General features: G+C 39.8%; 1 protein-coding gene across 1 annotated transcript in view; it reads left to right on the top strand.

The window, feature by feature from the left end:
- LOC117295632 (fibropellin-1-like) overlaps positions 1 to 18,432 on the top strand; it is a 50,358-nt gene that overhangs the window by 17,049 nt on the left and 14,877 nt on the right. Inside the window, exons 7-18 of the mRNA XM_033778337.1 lie at positions 800 to 919; positions 4,646 to 4,751; positions 6,589 to 6,720; positions 7,368 to 7,490; positions 7,989 to 8,114; positions 8,956 to 9,078; positions 9,873 to 10,004; positions 11,649 to 11,771; positions 12,621 to 12,743; positions 15,289 to 15,408; positions 15,812 to 15,928; positions 17,213 to 17,326. Of these exons, the coding sequence (XP_033634228.1) occupies positions 800 to 919; positions 4,646 to 4,751; positions 6,589 to 6,720; positions 7,368 to 7,490; positions 7,989 to 8,114; positions 8,956 to 9,078; positions 9,873 to 10,004; positions 11,649 to 11,771; positions 12,621 to 12,743; positions 15,289 to 15,408; positions 15,812 to 15,928; positions 17,213 to 17,326 (1,459 nt within the window). The remainder of the gene's footprint in view (positions 1 to 799; positions 920 to 4,645; positions 4,752 to 6,588; positions 6,721 to 7,367; positions 7,491 to 7,988; positions 8,115 to 8,955; positions 9,079 to 9,872; positions 10,005 to 11,648; positions 11,772 to 12,620; positions 12,744 to 15,288; positions 15,409 to 15,811; positions 15,929 to 17,212; positions 17,327 to 18,432) is intronic.

Below are 18,432 nucleotides of genomic sequence, written 5' to 3' on the forward strand. Positions count from 1 at the left end.
ACTATGCTGTATTTGTTTGATTCAGAAATAAATGATTCGATTGTGATAAGGTTGAAAAATAAAGTGAAGTTTAGTAGGATTTGACACTTTGCATGGTGGAAATACGATATGGAAAGGTTTGCGGTAATGACTATCTCTACTGGGGGTGGTTCTGAAAAGAACCGTTGGTTTAACTCGACGTTTCGATCAGTAAAGTTAAGTAAAACTGCTCATATCGTAAGCGATATTGTCAAATTTAAGCCAAAGTAATACGTTCACAGGAATCTTACTTGACATAAACGTATCTGAATGTTTAATAGGCACAATGGTGTTCGACATGAACTTTTATGTCCAACAAGTTTGTTTTACACACTTGGTCAGAAATTATGTTTTGTCGAACATAATAGGTCGGCTGTTCCTTGTAGGTTACAACAGATACAAGACAATTTAAAATGGTCTGTCGAAACACTGGGTTGGAGCTAATGGTTTAACGACACATTATTTGGTCGGAGATAAATCATTTGTCGACACATCTAGTGAGACATTATGATTTGTAGGACATTTGTCAGGACACATGGCTCGTCGGACAATTTGGGTCGGCCGAAAAAACTTCAAATAGATCGTCGGAAATAAATGTCCATGTCGAACTTATTTTACGCAGTTGTAGTTTCTGTGTCGCATCACATGTCAATGAACTATAATATGAGACACATTGGGCTCCTATATTCATATTAATGAAAATAGCCATTAGAATGAACTGTCAGTTTTAGCTGATGAGTCGATATCAATGTGGTTCATTCAATCAAATGTCTCCATACAGGTTCATATCATGCAGCGTCCAGGCCATCTTGGCGAACCGTACTTCACTGAAGCTGGAGAACATGGAAATATTTGGTTTGAAGGCACATTCAACATAACAGATATCGTCGGCAGTTACCAGGTAAACAATATTCGCTACTTTCGTTTACCCTTTACTTTAATACACATTATCTGTACGACTGGTGTATCACATTATTTTAGCCATTTAAAACTATGTCACCTAAAATGAAACATTCTGACAACTTTCGTTTTGACAATTCATTAAAAACACTGGACACCTTTGGTAATATCGTAAAAGACCAGTCGTCTCAATTGGTGTATCTCAACATATGCATAAAATAACAAACCTGTGACAATTTGAGCTCAATTGGTCGTCGAAGTTGCGAGATAATAATGAAAGAAAACACACCCTTGTCACACGAAGTTGTGTGATGTCAAATGCTTGATTATGACAAATTCTAAATGTGAGGTCTCGAAATCAAATTCGTGGAAAATTACTTCTTTCTCGAAAACTACATCACTTCAAAGGGAGCCGTTTCTGACAATGTTTTATACTATCAACAGCTCTTCATTACTCGTTACCAAGTAAGGTTTTATGCTAACAATTATTTGGAGTAATTACCAATAGTGTCCACTGCCTTTAAGTGTTTGAATAAAAGTTACTACAGCTTCAAGGTTTCTATGACATGCAGTGTTTATACACCCTGTAATTAGCTGCTGCTCATGCTAGTTTCTGAAAAGAACCAGTGGTCTACCGACTGTACGTTTCGGTTTGTATGATCTGATGGTCTTTAGGAGAAAAGACAGAGAAGTTACCGCCGGTTCATTAGAGACACTTACAATGCAAAAGCTAGTTTGTTAGAATGGCTGTTGTCACACACAGAAACCCCCCCCCCCCGGAAAAACAAGAAAATAAAATCAACATTAGTTAGTTTATTGACGCATTTTTCGTAAGTGGCCCACTGCTTTCACTAAAAATACACGTCGTACGATCGGTATTGTTAGTTTAATAGTTTTAAAACATCGGTCTTCAAGTAGTAACCCCTCCCCTCCCCGACCCAACCATACTTACACGGCTTTGACCTTACCTATCGGTATTTAATTCCATGTTGATGTCCTAATAATAGTGTAATTGGATCCTTCCGAAAGACAAGATAACCGACTGGGTTTGGCTGACAGAGTGCCAAGGTCCCGTCAGCCCAAGTTGTGCCAAGTACACCTATCTTGCGATGCATCTATCACAATAGACAAAACTCACACAGGTGAAAGCGGACTAAAGTAAAAGGCACTTCAGACGTTTTGTCAAAGACCGGTATTCTCACTTGGTGTATCTCATACATAACATAATAAACCTCTGAACAGTTTGACTTAATTGGTCATCGAAGTTGCAAGAGAATAACAAAAGAAAATACAACCTTTTAGAATTACTTTATCAGCTGAAGACTGACTGTCTTTTGTTATTTGATTGAGAAATTACCTCTTCATCAAAAACTAAGTTACTTCAGAGGGAGCCGTTTCTCATAATGTTTTATTCTATCAAAAGCTTCCCATTGCTCGTTACCAAGTAGGTTTGTATGCCCACAATGATTTCGTGTAAATATCAATAGTGTCCAGGTCCTTTAAAGAACCTTTCCGGTCTTACCCACTATCCATACGAGGCTTGGTCTGCCATGGCTAACCGATTGGACAGAATACAAGCCGGCGGTGAACCTCTCGAAAGGGCACGACATTTTCAAAGGCATGTTCATGATTGATTCTTCGGATGTCACATTCCGTTTCTGCACCACCAGGAAGGTTGCTCAAGGTGTTCAGTTTTCTTTAATTGGACACCATGGTTAATTCTACCCCCTACCCACCCACCCCCCCCCCCCTCCGCAACCCATTTATAGGCTTTCAGCTTGCCTGTGCTGTCTAGCAAGTTCCTGTGGCTTAGTCAACGGGTTCGAACCCCGGTCCAGACTGTTGACGTGGACACCAATTAGCCATCCAAAAACTAGGTTTTTAAGACCATTTCACCCAACCCCTCAACAAATTATTTACTCTCCCTTAAACGATCTTATAGGTAACCTCTAACCTTCAACCCCACCCCCTACGCTACCCTACTTATGGGTTTCAGCATGGCCGTTGCTGTTCTGCCGAGCACATCGTCCTCCTACAGTTCACGTGGCTTAGTCAACGGGTTCGAACCCCAGACTGTTGACAAAAATTAGCCACCCCCAGTTGGTTATGCGAAAACTATAGGTTTTTAAGATCATTTAAACCATCCCCTCTAAATAACTGTTTACTTTCTCTTAAATACTCTTATAGTAAGTCTTTAATTTCCAAAGCTTTATAAATTAAGGGTAATCAACCTTTAAGTGAACGATTTCATTACGTTCATTTACCCGGCTCGTTATCATTTGATACCACTGCCGATGAATTCTTATTTTATAATAAGTCAGGAATATGGAATGTGGAAACACGTGACCCTCACAGGTGCCAGGTGTTTCCCCCCAAGGTTGAAGGAGATAGTTCATTAAAACCAATTGCCCCTAAAACCAAAATAAAAGGGGGCTTGGAACCATCCTGTTTATCCCTCATTTTCCCATCAATTTGCCGACGTGTCCTTCTAGTTATTACAGCCTTTAAACTTGGAGCGAAAGTTTTCTTTGAAAAAAAATACTGGGACTGAAGTCGATTCTACCTATTATGATCATACTTTGGTTCTCTTTCGACAGTGTGTAATGTCTCTTTTGTTATTTAAACTGTGCGATTGATAAGGTATAGTTGTTCTACGAGTAAATCCACAAAATGTGACTCTTTGAAAATTATCTATACACCAGTAAATGAGTGCAGGAGACTCGAGCTAAATAATTCCTCAAATGCAAAAAAAAAAAAAAAAAAAAAAAAAAAAGAGTTACACTTTATGGTTGATCTGATTGAATATTACCAGCTACGTTCAGGAAGCCGGTCTAAGCTCTGATTATTTGAACCCGAGGAACATAAATGTCACAACGATTTGATTTCTGCCAAACATTTTCAGCTAATTACTTTTTACCGTTGTGTCAGACCTTGAAACCATGAATGCTGGAAGAAATCATGGGTCAATTATAAAATCAGGGCAGTGGACACACTTGGTAATTGCTCAAAATAACTATTAGCACAAAACCAATACTCGGTAGCAAGTAATGGTGAGATGTCGATAGTTTAAAGCATTATGAGAAACGGCTCCCTCTAAAGTAATGTTGTTTTCGAGAAAGAAGTAATTTTACACGAATTTTATTTCGAGACCTCAGCTTTTCATTATTATCTCGCAACCTCGACGACCATTTGAGCTCAACAACATAGAACAATTTGCACATGTTTGTTATCTTGTGCATATGTTGAGATACACCAAGTGAGAAGACTGGGCTTTGACAATAACCAATAGTGTACAGTGTGCGGCACCTAAATGTAGCCCGAGCCCTAAATGTGGCCTGACCTAAATGTAGCCTGACCTAAATGTATAGCCCCAAACGTGTACCTAGATGTAACCCGGACCTAAATGTAGCCCCAAACATGTACATGTTTGGGGCTACATTTAGGTCCGGGCTACATTTAGGGTTCGGGCTACATTTAGGTGCCGCACAGTCCAGTGTCTTTAAATAAAATTTGCCGAAATATTTGAAAAAGTGTATGACCATTTTGATAAGGGATTAGCTAATATGGAAGGGTGTGGTATAAACTTAGGTGCTTGATTTCCGCATTGGTCAATCAGGCGCATCTGTGTCCATACACCTGTTCCGTATATATCCATCTGGCTCAGTTTGATGATAAGATAAATCTATTAAGATTGCTATTTCTTGTGTATTATTTATGATGTTTGAAGGTTGTCTTTGAAGGCATTCGTGGTGATGGATCGTCAGGGGACATCGCCATTGATGACTTCAAGCTTATTGGCTCTGACTGTGTCACCGCTGCATCCTTACGAGAATGTAGGTTCTAAGCACATTATTAATCCTCCCCACTAATCACTCAGATTTGTTTCTCTGTCATCATAATTTTTCCAAAGTTGTGTTCTTTTGCAAGTCCGGGAACTCGTTAATAGTCTCTGGTGCAGCTAGACTGGCCCCCTGCCTTTAAGGATAAAGTCAATGGCTCAATAATATAGTTACACAACGTACATCCAATGTTACTGCAAATATCCAGAACCATGAAGGTCACGTAAAATTAATGGAAGGTCAAAGGTGATCTTGGACGTGGGCTAAAAGGCAGATAGATCTCTGGCGTAATAATTTACATGAGCCTCGAAGTGTGCCGTCCTTAAACCGAGAGAGGGGGCTTTTCCCGCCCTCGGCACCGGCTCCATGCTTTCGGGCTGTACCGTCTACTGTTATGAAGCCAAGTCCAAAAATGCAAACTGCTCTAGATTTGATGAAAGAGCCCAAGCTGCTGGAACCCGAGTCAAGATTTGGAAAAAGCTCCAAAGGTGTTATGCACTAAACGCTTCTCAGATTTGTTTATTCCTGTGAGGGATCATTCTTTCTGCATAACTGCTCATGCTGGATCTCGGCAACGCAACCACTTTTTTGGTGACCATGTTTAGCTGATAGCCAACTTATGAAATTAATGTTATGTATTAACCCTGCCCCTCATTTCCAAAGGCTATAGACATTGTGCACCTGACATCATTTCAGTAGGGCGCCCTCACCTAGAGGTCAAAAGGAGGTTGTTCATTGGCCAATCCTGTGTGCCGCGCGTACAAATCTGTGCCTTTTGATTGTTTCGTCACCGTTTTTCCACTAAGATGGCCGCTGGATGACGTCAATGCATAAGGTCTATTCTAACATTGCTGCTTTGTTGAGGGCATGGTGAAGGTTGTTATGGGAAAGGGGGGGGGGATTGTAGTGATCGAGTGGACACCATGTCTACCCCTAGCATCCGCCTTAGATTCAGTGTCTCGCCCGGGCTGGGTTTGAGCAGATGCTACGTAGTCAGCAAGACTACCAAGTTCAGCAATTAGAACTCAGCTTGTGAATTAGGTTATGTCTCATCTCGTTTACGTAAGCAAAAGTTATAGCTGGATCATGTTCTAAATAATAACCGTATTTATAACGCGCCTTTTGCCAAAGGATACAAAGCGCCAGGTATTATTACTGCAAGGAGTGGGCGAATTTTGAGATATAAGACCTAATCCATGTAATGGTTTACAAGGTGTTGTGGCGCAATATGCTGCCAATCCAGCCAGGAACTTCGGGGCGAACCCCTTCTCTTTTCGATAAGTGCACTGGGTTATTTTACATGCGTTTACACAACACATGGGACCAACGGCTTTACGTCCCATCCGAAGGACGAAGCAATGATTATGTGTCTTGCTTAAGGACACAAGTGTCACGGCTTGGGATTCAAACCCACACTCTGCTGATCAGAAACACCAGAGTTTGAATTCGGTGCTCTTAACCGCTCGGCCACGACACTTCCATGTTCTCATGCACCCAAGCCACTTTCCTTACGTGCTATCCATCTCAGCCACTTTTTAATTTGTAAATACGGCTTTAGGTGTATGCAATTACATCATCACTATAATGTATATTGAATTTTAAGGCTTTCAAAATATTGCTGCAGCACTAACAAAATTCTTGCTTTGGGTTTGTCCTTATTATCATCAGATCAAGTCGAAAGATAATTTTGATGATTGGTTGATTATTTTGTTTTGTTTAGTTGTTAGTAAGTGAGTTAGTTAGCTAGTCAATTAGTCAATGTTTGTTCGTTCTAAGCATTTCTGGTGTTCGAATAAAATTATAACATAGAAATGAATGCTCTTACCTACAGTGAAAGTTAACGAAACGAGAAGGGACCACTGCAGTCCAAACCCATGTGCGCACGGAGGGACATGTATGCCTGTTGTGGGCGGATTTAGGTGTAACTGTACTGAAGGATGGGGAGGAGTCCATTGCAATAGAGGTATATCCCTTCAAGCTAGCTGTGTGCTCTTTCTAATTTGTCTGTTCTGTTTATTAAATAGCGAACATTGGAAGGGAAACTATTTAGTTTAATACGTTTTCTTGTTATAACTCTTTATTTGGATTTGCATTTCGTAGCGTCAGAAAGTAGACGCAGATGGTTCTTGATAAAGGGACTTAGGTAATCCACGTGTACGCGAAGAAGCGGCGAAACAGGGTTCTACTTTGAAGGCTACAATGGGGTGTAATAGAATCGCTTCTAGTCAAAGAAAATTGTCGTTCACGTTTTTTTTTTTTCTTAGACAATACCCTTTTTCAGCGCTCTTGTTGTTTACTATTTATATTCGATCATCTAAAAATGAGGTTTAAAAGAAATGTGCGTGTAAAATTAAAATAGTTAAAAACAACATCAAAATTACCCCCTGAAAAGGTTGTTAGTTTTATTTTGTGTGTGTCATTTTTAATCTCAAAAGTCCAATTTTTTATTGGGAAAACTAATAAGGAGCTGGCACTCTATATTCACATTCTACTTCTGGCTTGGGGAGGATTCGAGCCCGAGTCCCTTCAAATTCAGAGAAAGATAGCTTACCACCATACGACAACCTGACTCCAATTCTCTTCTCCATTTTGTTCTGTTTTGTTTCTCAGAACATCTAGTCAGCTCATGTTCCAGCAGACCCTGCCTGAATGATGGTCATTGTGTGGTTGTTAACAGCACAACGTATTCCTGCGAGTGCCCTCTTGGTTGGACCGGGGAGAACTGTCAAACTGGTGAGCTGGACATTTGATGACACCTGACATTTTTGACCTCTGATTTGGTATTGCATTGCATGGTTTTGCATATTGAAATCGATCTTTGTCATAAAGCATAAAGCATTGTTGGGAATCGGTCAACTTGTAAACGCATACCGCACCACATCCCCCAGTTGTATACGTGTTCACACAACCAATATTATTGTCATGACGTCAGGTGAATAATCACAACACTTCATCATTCACACGAATACGAAACAATATACATGTAATATGATGCACCAAGGAAAATATTCACACGTTTTCTTGCGGAAGATGTATGGTTAAAAATTGGTAAAGCAAGCTGTTTTAAAATGTCTTCCCGTAAACTTTGCACAGAATGATGCATTTGAACACTCTGTGAACATGCAAGTAAGTTTTGCTTGATATGCATTGTGTCTACTTTAGCTCGGGTTTTGTGTTGATGTCCTTGATTATTTTGAATTTGTTGCATGTGCATGGTTTGTGATTTTACAGAGCAGGAGACATCCCACTCAATGTGTGATCCGGATCCGTGTCAGAATAACGCCACTTGTTACAACTTCACTACGTATCTCGAGTGTGACTGCAAGGAAGGCTGGACGGGAGAGAATTGTGATGTTGGTGAGTAGGAGTCGCCAATCATATAAATTGTTGTAGTAATATTCACAAAAAAACAATTCCGAAAACCTAGAATCAAGTTTCAAGAAGGAATAATAGATTGTTTTGAAGGTAAACCATCACGATAGGCTCTTGTGAGACGAAAATTCGAACTATGGAAAACGCTCCACCCAATGTTCAGTACATACGAGGGGCATAGTGCCACCAACATGGACACACAGAACGTGCTGGTGGTAAAGCCTACTCATGTCTTTACCAACCACTCACCTTTTCAAAGTGAGGGTTGCTTGCGCCATCAATCGGCAAAAAGGTGCCAATCAATGAGCGTCAAACCCGCACAGTTTTAAATGTGTAGGTGTGTCACTTGGTAGCGTCATCAGCAATAATTTGTGTATATTATTCGCGTCTCAATCCTCAATGACCCATATCGGTGGCTGTTGCTTAGTGGACTCGAGTATCTGGGACTGGAAAGTTACAGCCATTCTTTCTCACTTTTCTGCTCCATGCCCGTCGAGGCACTCCATGCTCAATTACATATCCAACTGGAGTTTTAGTCAGTGATACCTGAAAGTATAAACCTCCCTGTCACTTTAACACTGACTGATATATTGTTCAAATGTATTCCTGGTAATAAGGATTTGTGAAAATCGTAGTCAAAGACTCACCAGTGCGGCAATTTTGGGGGCAACTGATCAGATAATGAACAGGGTAAGATTGTTAACAACAGTCTCAATTGTGATTTATTTGTGTAGGAGAACAACAATTTGGTACGATTGTTGAAACTTTTACATTTACTGAGTTTTGGGAATAATTTAAACGGTTGATGTTTGCCTTTACCCATCAGAGGACATCCCAGATCCATGCCGGGTCAACCATTGTATCAATGGTGGTGCTTGCCAGGGGAGACCAGATGGCCGATACTTGTGTCAGTGTCCAGAGCAGTTTACCGGAGCTCACTGTGAATCAGGTAATTGAAAACACACTTCAGGGAGCTCTCAAAATCAGTTTCGGCTCGAACTGATTCATTAACAGACAACGGTCGTAAATTGTCTGGTAGCTTGTACTTACAATGTCTTGAACTTGTAGTTGTAGGTGTAAACATCTCAAGTTTAATATTCACATAATTAATAGTTTACAGTTAATTTGCACACATGTAAGGTCAACTTTTTAATGGGCCGGTAAACACGATTTTCAAGTTAGAAAGGGGGAACAACACTTTCTGTCCGCAAAACAGGTTTCTATTTGAACATGTTGTCTTCTTCTTTTACCATGCAGCAACAAATATTATATATTAGTTAGCGGCCCGACGTTTCGACCTTAACAGAGTCTTTCTCGAAGCTTCTTACTGGATGAAACCATCTTCTCATTTAGCTTTCGATAAAGACTCCCCTATGGTCGAAAGTTAGACCACTCATTTCACGGTAACTTCTGAACTTGGCTTGCTATATAGAGAGACGCAGTTTGCATCCGAGTATCAAAATAATTTGTATGGCCACTTTGCGTCATTTCACATGCCGGAAATAAAGTGGGGAATATACGAACGCTCCTCAAATGCATACCAAATTGTACACAAGGCTGTTAAAGAGACAAAATGCAAAGTTAGGACGTTCACCTGCAAAATAATGTTGGATTTGAACAAGTTTAATCCAATAGGTTTTTGCGAGATACGCAGCCTGCAAATACTATTCTTCTATAACAACACAGCTTTGGGGAAACCGTAGTAATTTTAAATTTTGTTATTTTCCCATTTATTTGTTACAGTGGTAGTTATTATTGATCCGTGTGAGAGTAATCCGTGTCAAAATGGTGGAACTTGCGGTCGTTCCGCAAGCAATGACGGCAACTATACTTGCTCATGTTCCGACCCGTGGATCGGCAACGATTGCAATATCGGTAAGTAAGGTTTTGTCATAGGTCCGAAAGTGTGACTTGTTTAGTCTTGATCTTTATCAGAGATTCTTCGAACAGCTGTCGACACGTTCTAATGGTTTTGAAAAGCTTTTAGTGGTTTTCGCGGGTATAAATGGTGAGCGACTTTCGCCTTACGTATGCACAACACTTCCTATACGTTTTTCCGTTCATCGAAAGATGTAGTAAATCTAATTCCATTAAAACCAACAGTTTTTTTAATAGGAGCATCCTCAAAGTTGATCAACTATCCGCCATGAAGACGCTTATCATCCGTACTATGAAGCTGAATTGCAAAGGACGCGGGTAAAACGTGGTCGTGGCTGCAACATTCGATGGCCTTTTTGGCAGCCAGCCCCACTGACCCATTTAAGACGACAAGCACATACTTGAAGATCGAAGATATTAGCTCTTTTTCCTGAGGGGACAAAAACACAAGGCCCGGAAAAAAACTCGAGGCAATGGAGAGAACAAACCCTCGACTGCACTCATTATGGTCTCAGCCGGGGAATCGAACCTGAGTCAATGGGTTAATGAGAGGCTAGCGCTTTGCGCACTAGCCTCTCATGCCACCCGAATGTTTCGCTTCTAGGAATTTGTTAAGAAGTTACACATTGTTTGGGTTGAACAAAAAGCAAGTAAACTCTATCGGGACTTGAACCGATAGTCACCTCGATCGACAAACCGGCGCTCTACCAACTGAGCTATTCAGCTTTGTGTTGGCGGTATCCCTTTGTAATTTTGTTTTGCTGGGGCTGTTATATCCCTTTATAAAGTATAGAATGTACCGGAGCGTTATTTGTATCAAAACAGTGTACTAAACTTTCCCGATTTTTCTACAAGGGCTTAGGAACTTTCGAGACTTTTTCTTTGTAATCTAAAGATCTCATCCTCTTTGACGTAAATCTGGAACTTTCAATAGCAGGTGGTTCCATCAACCTAGCTGCGGCATGTGGCAGCCAACTTGGTTAATCATAAATTCCTCTCAACCCTTAATCAAATCAATCGGTAAATCCAGAGCCACATTCTCTTGATTCAATACTATCTGCTTCTTGATCTTCACTGCTGTCTACCCGTCTGTTACATCACCTGGCTTTTTCATCTTCGTCAACAGCTACATCTCAGAATCATCATCTTCTTCAATGCATGATCGAAGAAGTTGGAATAGAGTTCAATAATGTTTACTCTTATTTTCTTCTTCTATATTTCTTCTTTACATGATCTTCACAACCATTAGTGAACTCGGCAAAGCTTCACACAATGTGATATAATAACCAAGCTGGAATCAGCCCTCTCTCCCATTCAACCATTGATTTCACGTTCAAGACTATGAATACCCGAAGCAATAAATTGTGATTTAGTAACTATAGACGACAAGCTGTTTTAGTCAATTTTAAACCAATTAGTTTGAATGCATTCGAACCCACACAATCTTCTGATTGCAAGTCGGGCAGTCTAACCACTTGACCACGGTGACATAGTGAGTTTGTTGATCACAACACTGGACATGTTTTCGAATCTGTACAGATCGGACGATATAAAACCACGTCATGCAAAACGAAGTAGTAATTGTACAAGTGCGGACGTTAAACAAATAACCTGACTGTATTGTTGTATTTTTTTTTCTAGACGTGCGGACGTTGGACAAGTGTCTGAGTAACCCGTGCATGAACGAAGCAACTTGTGTGAGTTTCCCGGACAGATACGAGTGCCTGTGTGCCCCTCAGTGGACCGGAGGAGACTGCGAAATAGGTACTAATGCACTTTAGTAATCCTTGTTTAATCCAGTGGTAATCCCAATGGTAATCCAGTGGTAATCCCCTTGATAACACAGTGGTAAATCCTTAATAATTCAGTGGTAATCCCATTGATAATCAAAGTGCAAGCGACTGTAATGTATTTTTTATCCACCGGTTAAGTAATTTTTTCCTGCCAAAACACGGATTCCGATTGTTGTCAATGACTATGAATCTCAACCCAAGATTTTGGGAGTGTAATTTTTTTAACTTGCGATAACAGCAAATCCGTATTGAGTAGTCGTTTGCACTCTTTTTAAGGCAATAAATTGATACAAAATCTCGCTTCAAATCTGGACTCAATTCCGTAGAGCGCAAAAATGAGCTTAGCACAACAAAATGCTTACTAGAATAAGGTTACTTCCTAAGCTCCAATTGTAACATGTAAAAATTGTAATTGGTATTTTTTCGTGTACTAAAGAAAGTCGATGAAATTGCGCCTTATTGAGTTATGGCAGTTAGCAGCAGCCAATAAAAACACAGAGTTGTAATTCTGATATACCGTAAATGAAAACACTAAATTACTTTTCTCCATGTTGTTTACACCCTATTTCAATGCATTTATTCCATAATAAGCAAAACATTTAAAAAAGAATGATTTATAAAGAATACCGAAGTTATAGAGAACTTCAAACCAGCCACTGCAACCGAGACGCGAGAATGCAAAAGTGCATTCATCTAAAATAGTCTCAACATAAAGTAAGAACACCTGCCAATGTATCAAATAACCTGAATGGTTTACATATCAGTTTATCAGTAAATAGTTAATACATGTAATAAATGGTGTATTGTCCTTCTTTCTCAGATCGTAACTCCATCAACAAGTGCTTGAGTTCCCCGTGTCAGAACTCTGCGACTTGTACAAGCTTCTTCGACCATTATGAGTGTGGCTGCACCGAGGAATGGACGGGCGAACACTGTGAAGAAGGTTGGGCCTAAAACCAAATCAAAACACTATGGTTCCTACATACACACAAGACTCACTTTATCAATATATAGCTGCTTCAAGATTGATTTTTATTAACCCATGAAAATTGTATTTCAATAACTTATTCCTTGCAACTGGTTATATCATTTTGATTTTTAAAACCCACTCAATGGACACTTTAAAACTCCTGGTAGATTTTACAATGTTTTAGGGTCACAAACATCGTTTCAATAATGTACTTAATTATTTCACTAATCCTTTTTTCGAACATACATAAATTACTTGCAACTAGCAAAACTGCATTCAAAACAACTTCGCAGAAAGTATCTTCAAATTGCACATTTTTTCTTACGATATCTCTTGGAGCTATATTTTTTTTTTTTTTTTTTTTTTTAAATTAAGTTCTATGCTTTCTCAAAATAAACCGACACAGGAAAAACTTATAAACAATAATCTGTTTTTGCTGATTAATCTTTGTTTCCTTTTAACTCTCTTGACACTTCACCAAACATGTTTGACATTTTGCAGATTTTCTCTGTTTCCCAATTAACATGTGATTTATTGTCATGCAAACAAGCAAGCTGGTCACTATCTTGCTGAAATCTGTGTATACACGCAACGCCTTTGGGGGATCCAAATGATGCGGCAGTTTCTTACAAACCAAACAACTAGTACGACGCCTTCTAAGCTAAGGTCAAGTTTGTTGCCAGTGTCTGGACCTTGAAGAAACTCATCCAACCCCATCTTTCGTCAGCGCCCCAAGACTATATAATCCTGCCTACTAAAGACTTGATATGTCCATTACATCCTGAACAACACAAGTTCTTCTAAACTCGCCTTCATAAATCATTTAACTCGATCCGTCATCAATCACAAAGGCAGACTAAGCGTTGACCTTTAATCCCTTTATATTCTGTCACGTCATAATGGGAGCTTACAACGGACCAGGCGATTCCAAATGTTATGGCTTATAATGGCTACGGCATGATCACGGTCAGGGTCCAAATGCATAGAGCTGCAGCCGCTTAAGCACAACAAGCAGCCAAGGACCACAAAATTGTACTACCAGAATAGTGTTACCAACCATATGTCACATGTACACTCTGCAACTGGTACCCTGCTCAATTCTGCTAAGCAGAAACATCTTAAGTAATATTGCCTGCATAATTCTTTAGCAATATTATCTGCTAAAGAAGCTGTATGAAATTGGGCTATACTTAACGACACCAATTAGTGTAACAGTAACAGTCGCAGCCAAAGTCGCTCGGCAAAACACCACCTTCTAAAATCTATGGAACTGAACAAAGGGCGCTAAAGGTGATCATCAAACTCGTCACCCTCCTCGAAGTAATTTTCCAATTTGTTGCGCTGCAGTCTTCATAGCTCCAATGCAACTAAAAGCAAACTCCGTGTGCTATAATCTACCTATTAACCTATGTTTAGTGCTTTGTTTGTTTTTGCTAAGATCTTCTCGAGTTGTCCGGTTTGTTTGCGCTCGACCAATCTTAGACCTGAATTTACCAATTCAAAATCGCCTGTTTATATTTCCACCAAATCACGTTTCTTTTCTAGGATTTGACAATATCTTGACAACCAATTTGCTTGCTCCATAGAAGTTGATGGGTGTGTGTCCAGGGCACGAACACTGATAACAGCAATAACAAAAACATAACATAATAATAATTTGTTGAATTTTAAGGTGACTAAGTTTTTAGTGATTCTGTTTTCCGTGTCCAGCGTCTGCGACTCTACACTTCCGACAATTCGGCGTGAAAAGGCGATTATGACCTTGAACTCCAAGTGAAGTTGTTTCCTCATGGTGATGACAACATTTCCTAACTTGACACGTGTTCCAATTTCAGCCTGTGGTGTTTTGAACTGCCCTTGATTTTGTGTGTGTTGTTTAGCCGTCGCTTGTGCAATAAGAGTTGTTACTTTGAATGAATTGCATGCGCATGTGGATAGTGTTTGTTTGTATATAGCATGCTAACCTGGTTCTTATCCGGATCTTGATGCCTTTATACGTCGATGCCTTTGAAACATCGTCATCGGTTGTAGTAGGGCATGTGGCATGCTTGCATGATCTTACAAGTGGGGCGCCCTCTGTTGAATAACAACCCAAAACAAAGGCAGAAACTTGTGTTGAGAAAACTAAAAACAAAACCACACAAACACAACAGCAAAAACGACAATATCTGCAGGATTTATCGTCAATAACTGCCTTTTAACTCTTCAGCAGAGGGCGCTTGGCTTGTTCGCTTGCGTGTAAATCAGATACAGCGTTTTGGAAGGTGCATGGTATCTTTATTTTGTTCATTACATCAATGTGCTACTTTATTTCTTAAAGCAACTGACCTTTTCATGTTCACCCTTAGGCTACCTCTACAAATTGAAAAACATACACAGACCATCTGAGACCATTAGTGATATTTTAAATTAAATTAATTGGAAAGTTTACGCTTGCAACTTGGGTAAATGAAGAAATTGACAAACTATTGTTCGTGTTAATTTTTAATGTTCTGAAAATTATGGTCTTTATTTGCAGACGTTGATGAGTGTGCAGAAAGCGTCAGTCCATGTCTAAATGGTGGTACGTGCATTAATACGGAGGGAGGCCATAACTGCACCTGCCCTCATGGCTGGCACAGTGAGAACTGTGAAATGGGTAAGTACCCAGGTCAAAGTACCACGTCACGTGATGTTTTTGACTGGTATCCTGCAAGGAATGAGGAGCACAAAGAACAGCTAGCCAAAACCAGTTTTGGTTACCATAAGCAGCTCAATGAAATTGGTCTCAGGTTTAAAGGGAACGTATAGGAAGTCTCTGCAGATGTCGAAAAAAAATTGACCTTTGATTCCCATCTTCGTTTTTAAACTGATCAAACCAAAAGTATGTACTTGTGCTTTATTTACATTTATTTTTTTTTTCCCCATACACTAACAAGAAACACTGTTTAAAATGAAAATTGATCCAGTAAATATTGTTCTCGAACAAATCATTCTCACAAAAAGCGTATGTTGTTTTATGAGTTATAGTTGTTAGAATCTTTTTCTCATTCATACATCAGAGTGTCAAGATAGCAACAAGAACTGTATGTACTGGGCAGCAGTTGGAGAATGCAAGGTCAACCCCAACTATATGCTGTTCTACTGTCAGAAATCTTGTGGAGTCTGCCAGCAATACAGTAAGTTAAACCTGCAAGTGTCTCATGAGGCAAAAGCAAAGTGTTGACACACGATAATTACTTGATTTAAGAATGTACTTGTCTTTACAGACACTATGGACACTACTGGTACTTGTCAAAGACCAGTCTTCTCACTTGGTGTATCTCAACATAGGCACAAATCAACAAACCTGTGAAAATTTTAGCTCAAAATAATTGTTAGCACAAAATATTACTTGGTAACGATCAGTGGATGGCTGTTGACAGTATAACAAATCGTGAGAAACGGCTCCCTCTGAAGTAACGTGGTTTTTGAGAAAGAGGTAATTTCTCACTCAAATATTTGAGCAGAGGTCTCAAAATCAAGGCATGGCAAGAGCACAATTGTGCGAGCAAGGTGTTTTTTCTATCATTAGTTTCTCGCAGCTTCGACGACCAATACTGAGTTCAAATTTTTACAGGTTTGTTATTGTATGCATAATAACGTTGACTGATACACCCAGCTAAGTAACTGGTCTCTGACAATTACCAAGGGGCTCCAATTCATTTAAGTAATGTATCACACCACCTTGTTAGAAATGCCGTCTACCTAAAAGGTATGTCCCATTTCCCATGGGTTGCACGGGGAAAGTAGTGCGTAGCGCTCGCCTCTCTTCATAATGACCCTGGTTCGGTTCACTGTCTGGGAAAAGTGCTCTCTTCTCTCACCCCATGACCCTGGTTCGATTCCCTGTCAAGGAAAAGCACTCTCCTCTCTCCACTTTGGCCCTCATTAGATTCCCGGGAGTATTTAGAGTGAACGTTCTGGCCAATGCCACGAATGTTTTATCTCCTGACCATCCAGTTTGCTATACCTCCACAACATTCAAACACTTTCAGACTCTAGCTGTGAGTAAGGATGACTAGCTTCCCAAATAGTCTTGGTTGATATTACAATAAATTCAGTTTGACTATTGTGTACAAGATGGTGTTTTGGCTGGTATTACAGTAAGGTAAAAAAGCACAACATTGTTTTAGTTCATTGTGCTTTGCAAATAATTGTGTTTTATGGAACTAGGTCCGTTTATCATCATATGCTCGATTGCGATTCAATTATTTTGATGGAGAGTTAATGAGACTGATTACATTCTTAATGGCTGCACTGGTGTTAAAAACTCCATTCTAATGCACTTCAATATTTTTTGTTATCACTAACTACACTTTGGAACCCAACAAACCCACATTGGTTACGGATCAAGTTTCCAAATTACCCTCTTTTTTTTTTTTTAGACTTACAACGCTCGATTATTGTCTACTTTATTTCAGTGTGCGAAGACGCCCATGAAAGCTGTCCTCAGTGGGAACAGCTTGGAGAATGTAAGAAGAACCCTTACTACATGATGGCCAACTGTCACATGAGCTGTGGCGTCTGCATCGATGGTGAGTATGAAGCACGCCCTCTGTCGACGACCATCAACTCTGAAGATGCGCTCATCCGGGCGTTGTACTTCTTCGGAACTATTAATTTTCGACGCGAAGTTATCAAGCAAAGTCAATTCGGAACAGAAGCATATTCTAAATTTCCCAGTTTTTCAATCTGCTCAGACAGCTCACTGGAGGGATTTAATGTGATAATTAAATCCATTAAGTGCAGTTATGGGGAATAATCTTGTGAATAAGGGAGGGGAATGATAAAGTGCCATGCTGATAGTGATCGGTAACGGGCGTGGTTTTGTTCAGATCGATCACTATTGGTGAGCTGGATTGGTGGACAGGCTTAAAGTTCCTGATGAAAGAACAACCACACCTCTATACCTATTTTGAAGCAGTCACTTTAGTCATATCCATGGGTATGCCATGACATGAATGAACACACTGTTCGTAAACAAATATATACTTACGTACCCAGGTTAAGTTTTCTGTTAGCAGTTTGGCTCGGAAAAAAAAACACTCAAAGAAAACAGTCAAGACAGTCAATGACTTCACTTGCATCAATGACTTCTGATTCACATACCGAAAAAAAACAACTTTCATTGACAGTATCTGGAGACCGCTAACGTAGTGCTATAATAGTATAATGATAATAACATGCAACATTTATATAGCGCTTAATACAAGGTTTCTAAGCGCTGAACAGGAAGTGTAAGATAACAAAAAATTACAATTAAAAGTGGGATGAAATAGCAGAAACTGAACAGACTAGATGGATTTAAATAAGTGTGTTTTGAGAACGGTTTCCATAGCGAGTGCGGGGGATAGGACCAGAGTTGAATTCCAGGTGGGTGGTAGATGATGATCGGAGAACACGAGTTGTAGGTTGCTTTTTGGGAATAAGTAATTCTGAGATAAATTTAGGGACTAGACCATGTTTAACTTTGTCAGTTGGTTCAAGCTCCTTTGTCATAGGAAAGTGTATCCCTGGAGAATCGGTCACCTATGAGGGATTAACATGGGCCAAAGGAGGTTGATTCAAGAGAGGGCGCTACACGGGGTACATAATTCCGAGGGAGACAGAGTCTCCTGCTGTAGCACGTTAACCCGGAAGT

The sequence above is a fragment of the Asterias rubens genome, chromosome 10, assembly GCF_902459465.1.
Source record: "Asterias rubens chromosome 10, eAstRub1.3, whole genome shotgun sequence".
In the NCBI taxonomy this organism is placed as follows: domain Eukaryota; kingdom Metazoa; phylum Echinodermata; class Asteroidea; order Forcipulatida; family Asteriidae; genus Asterias; species Asterias rubens.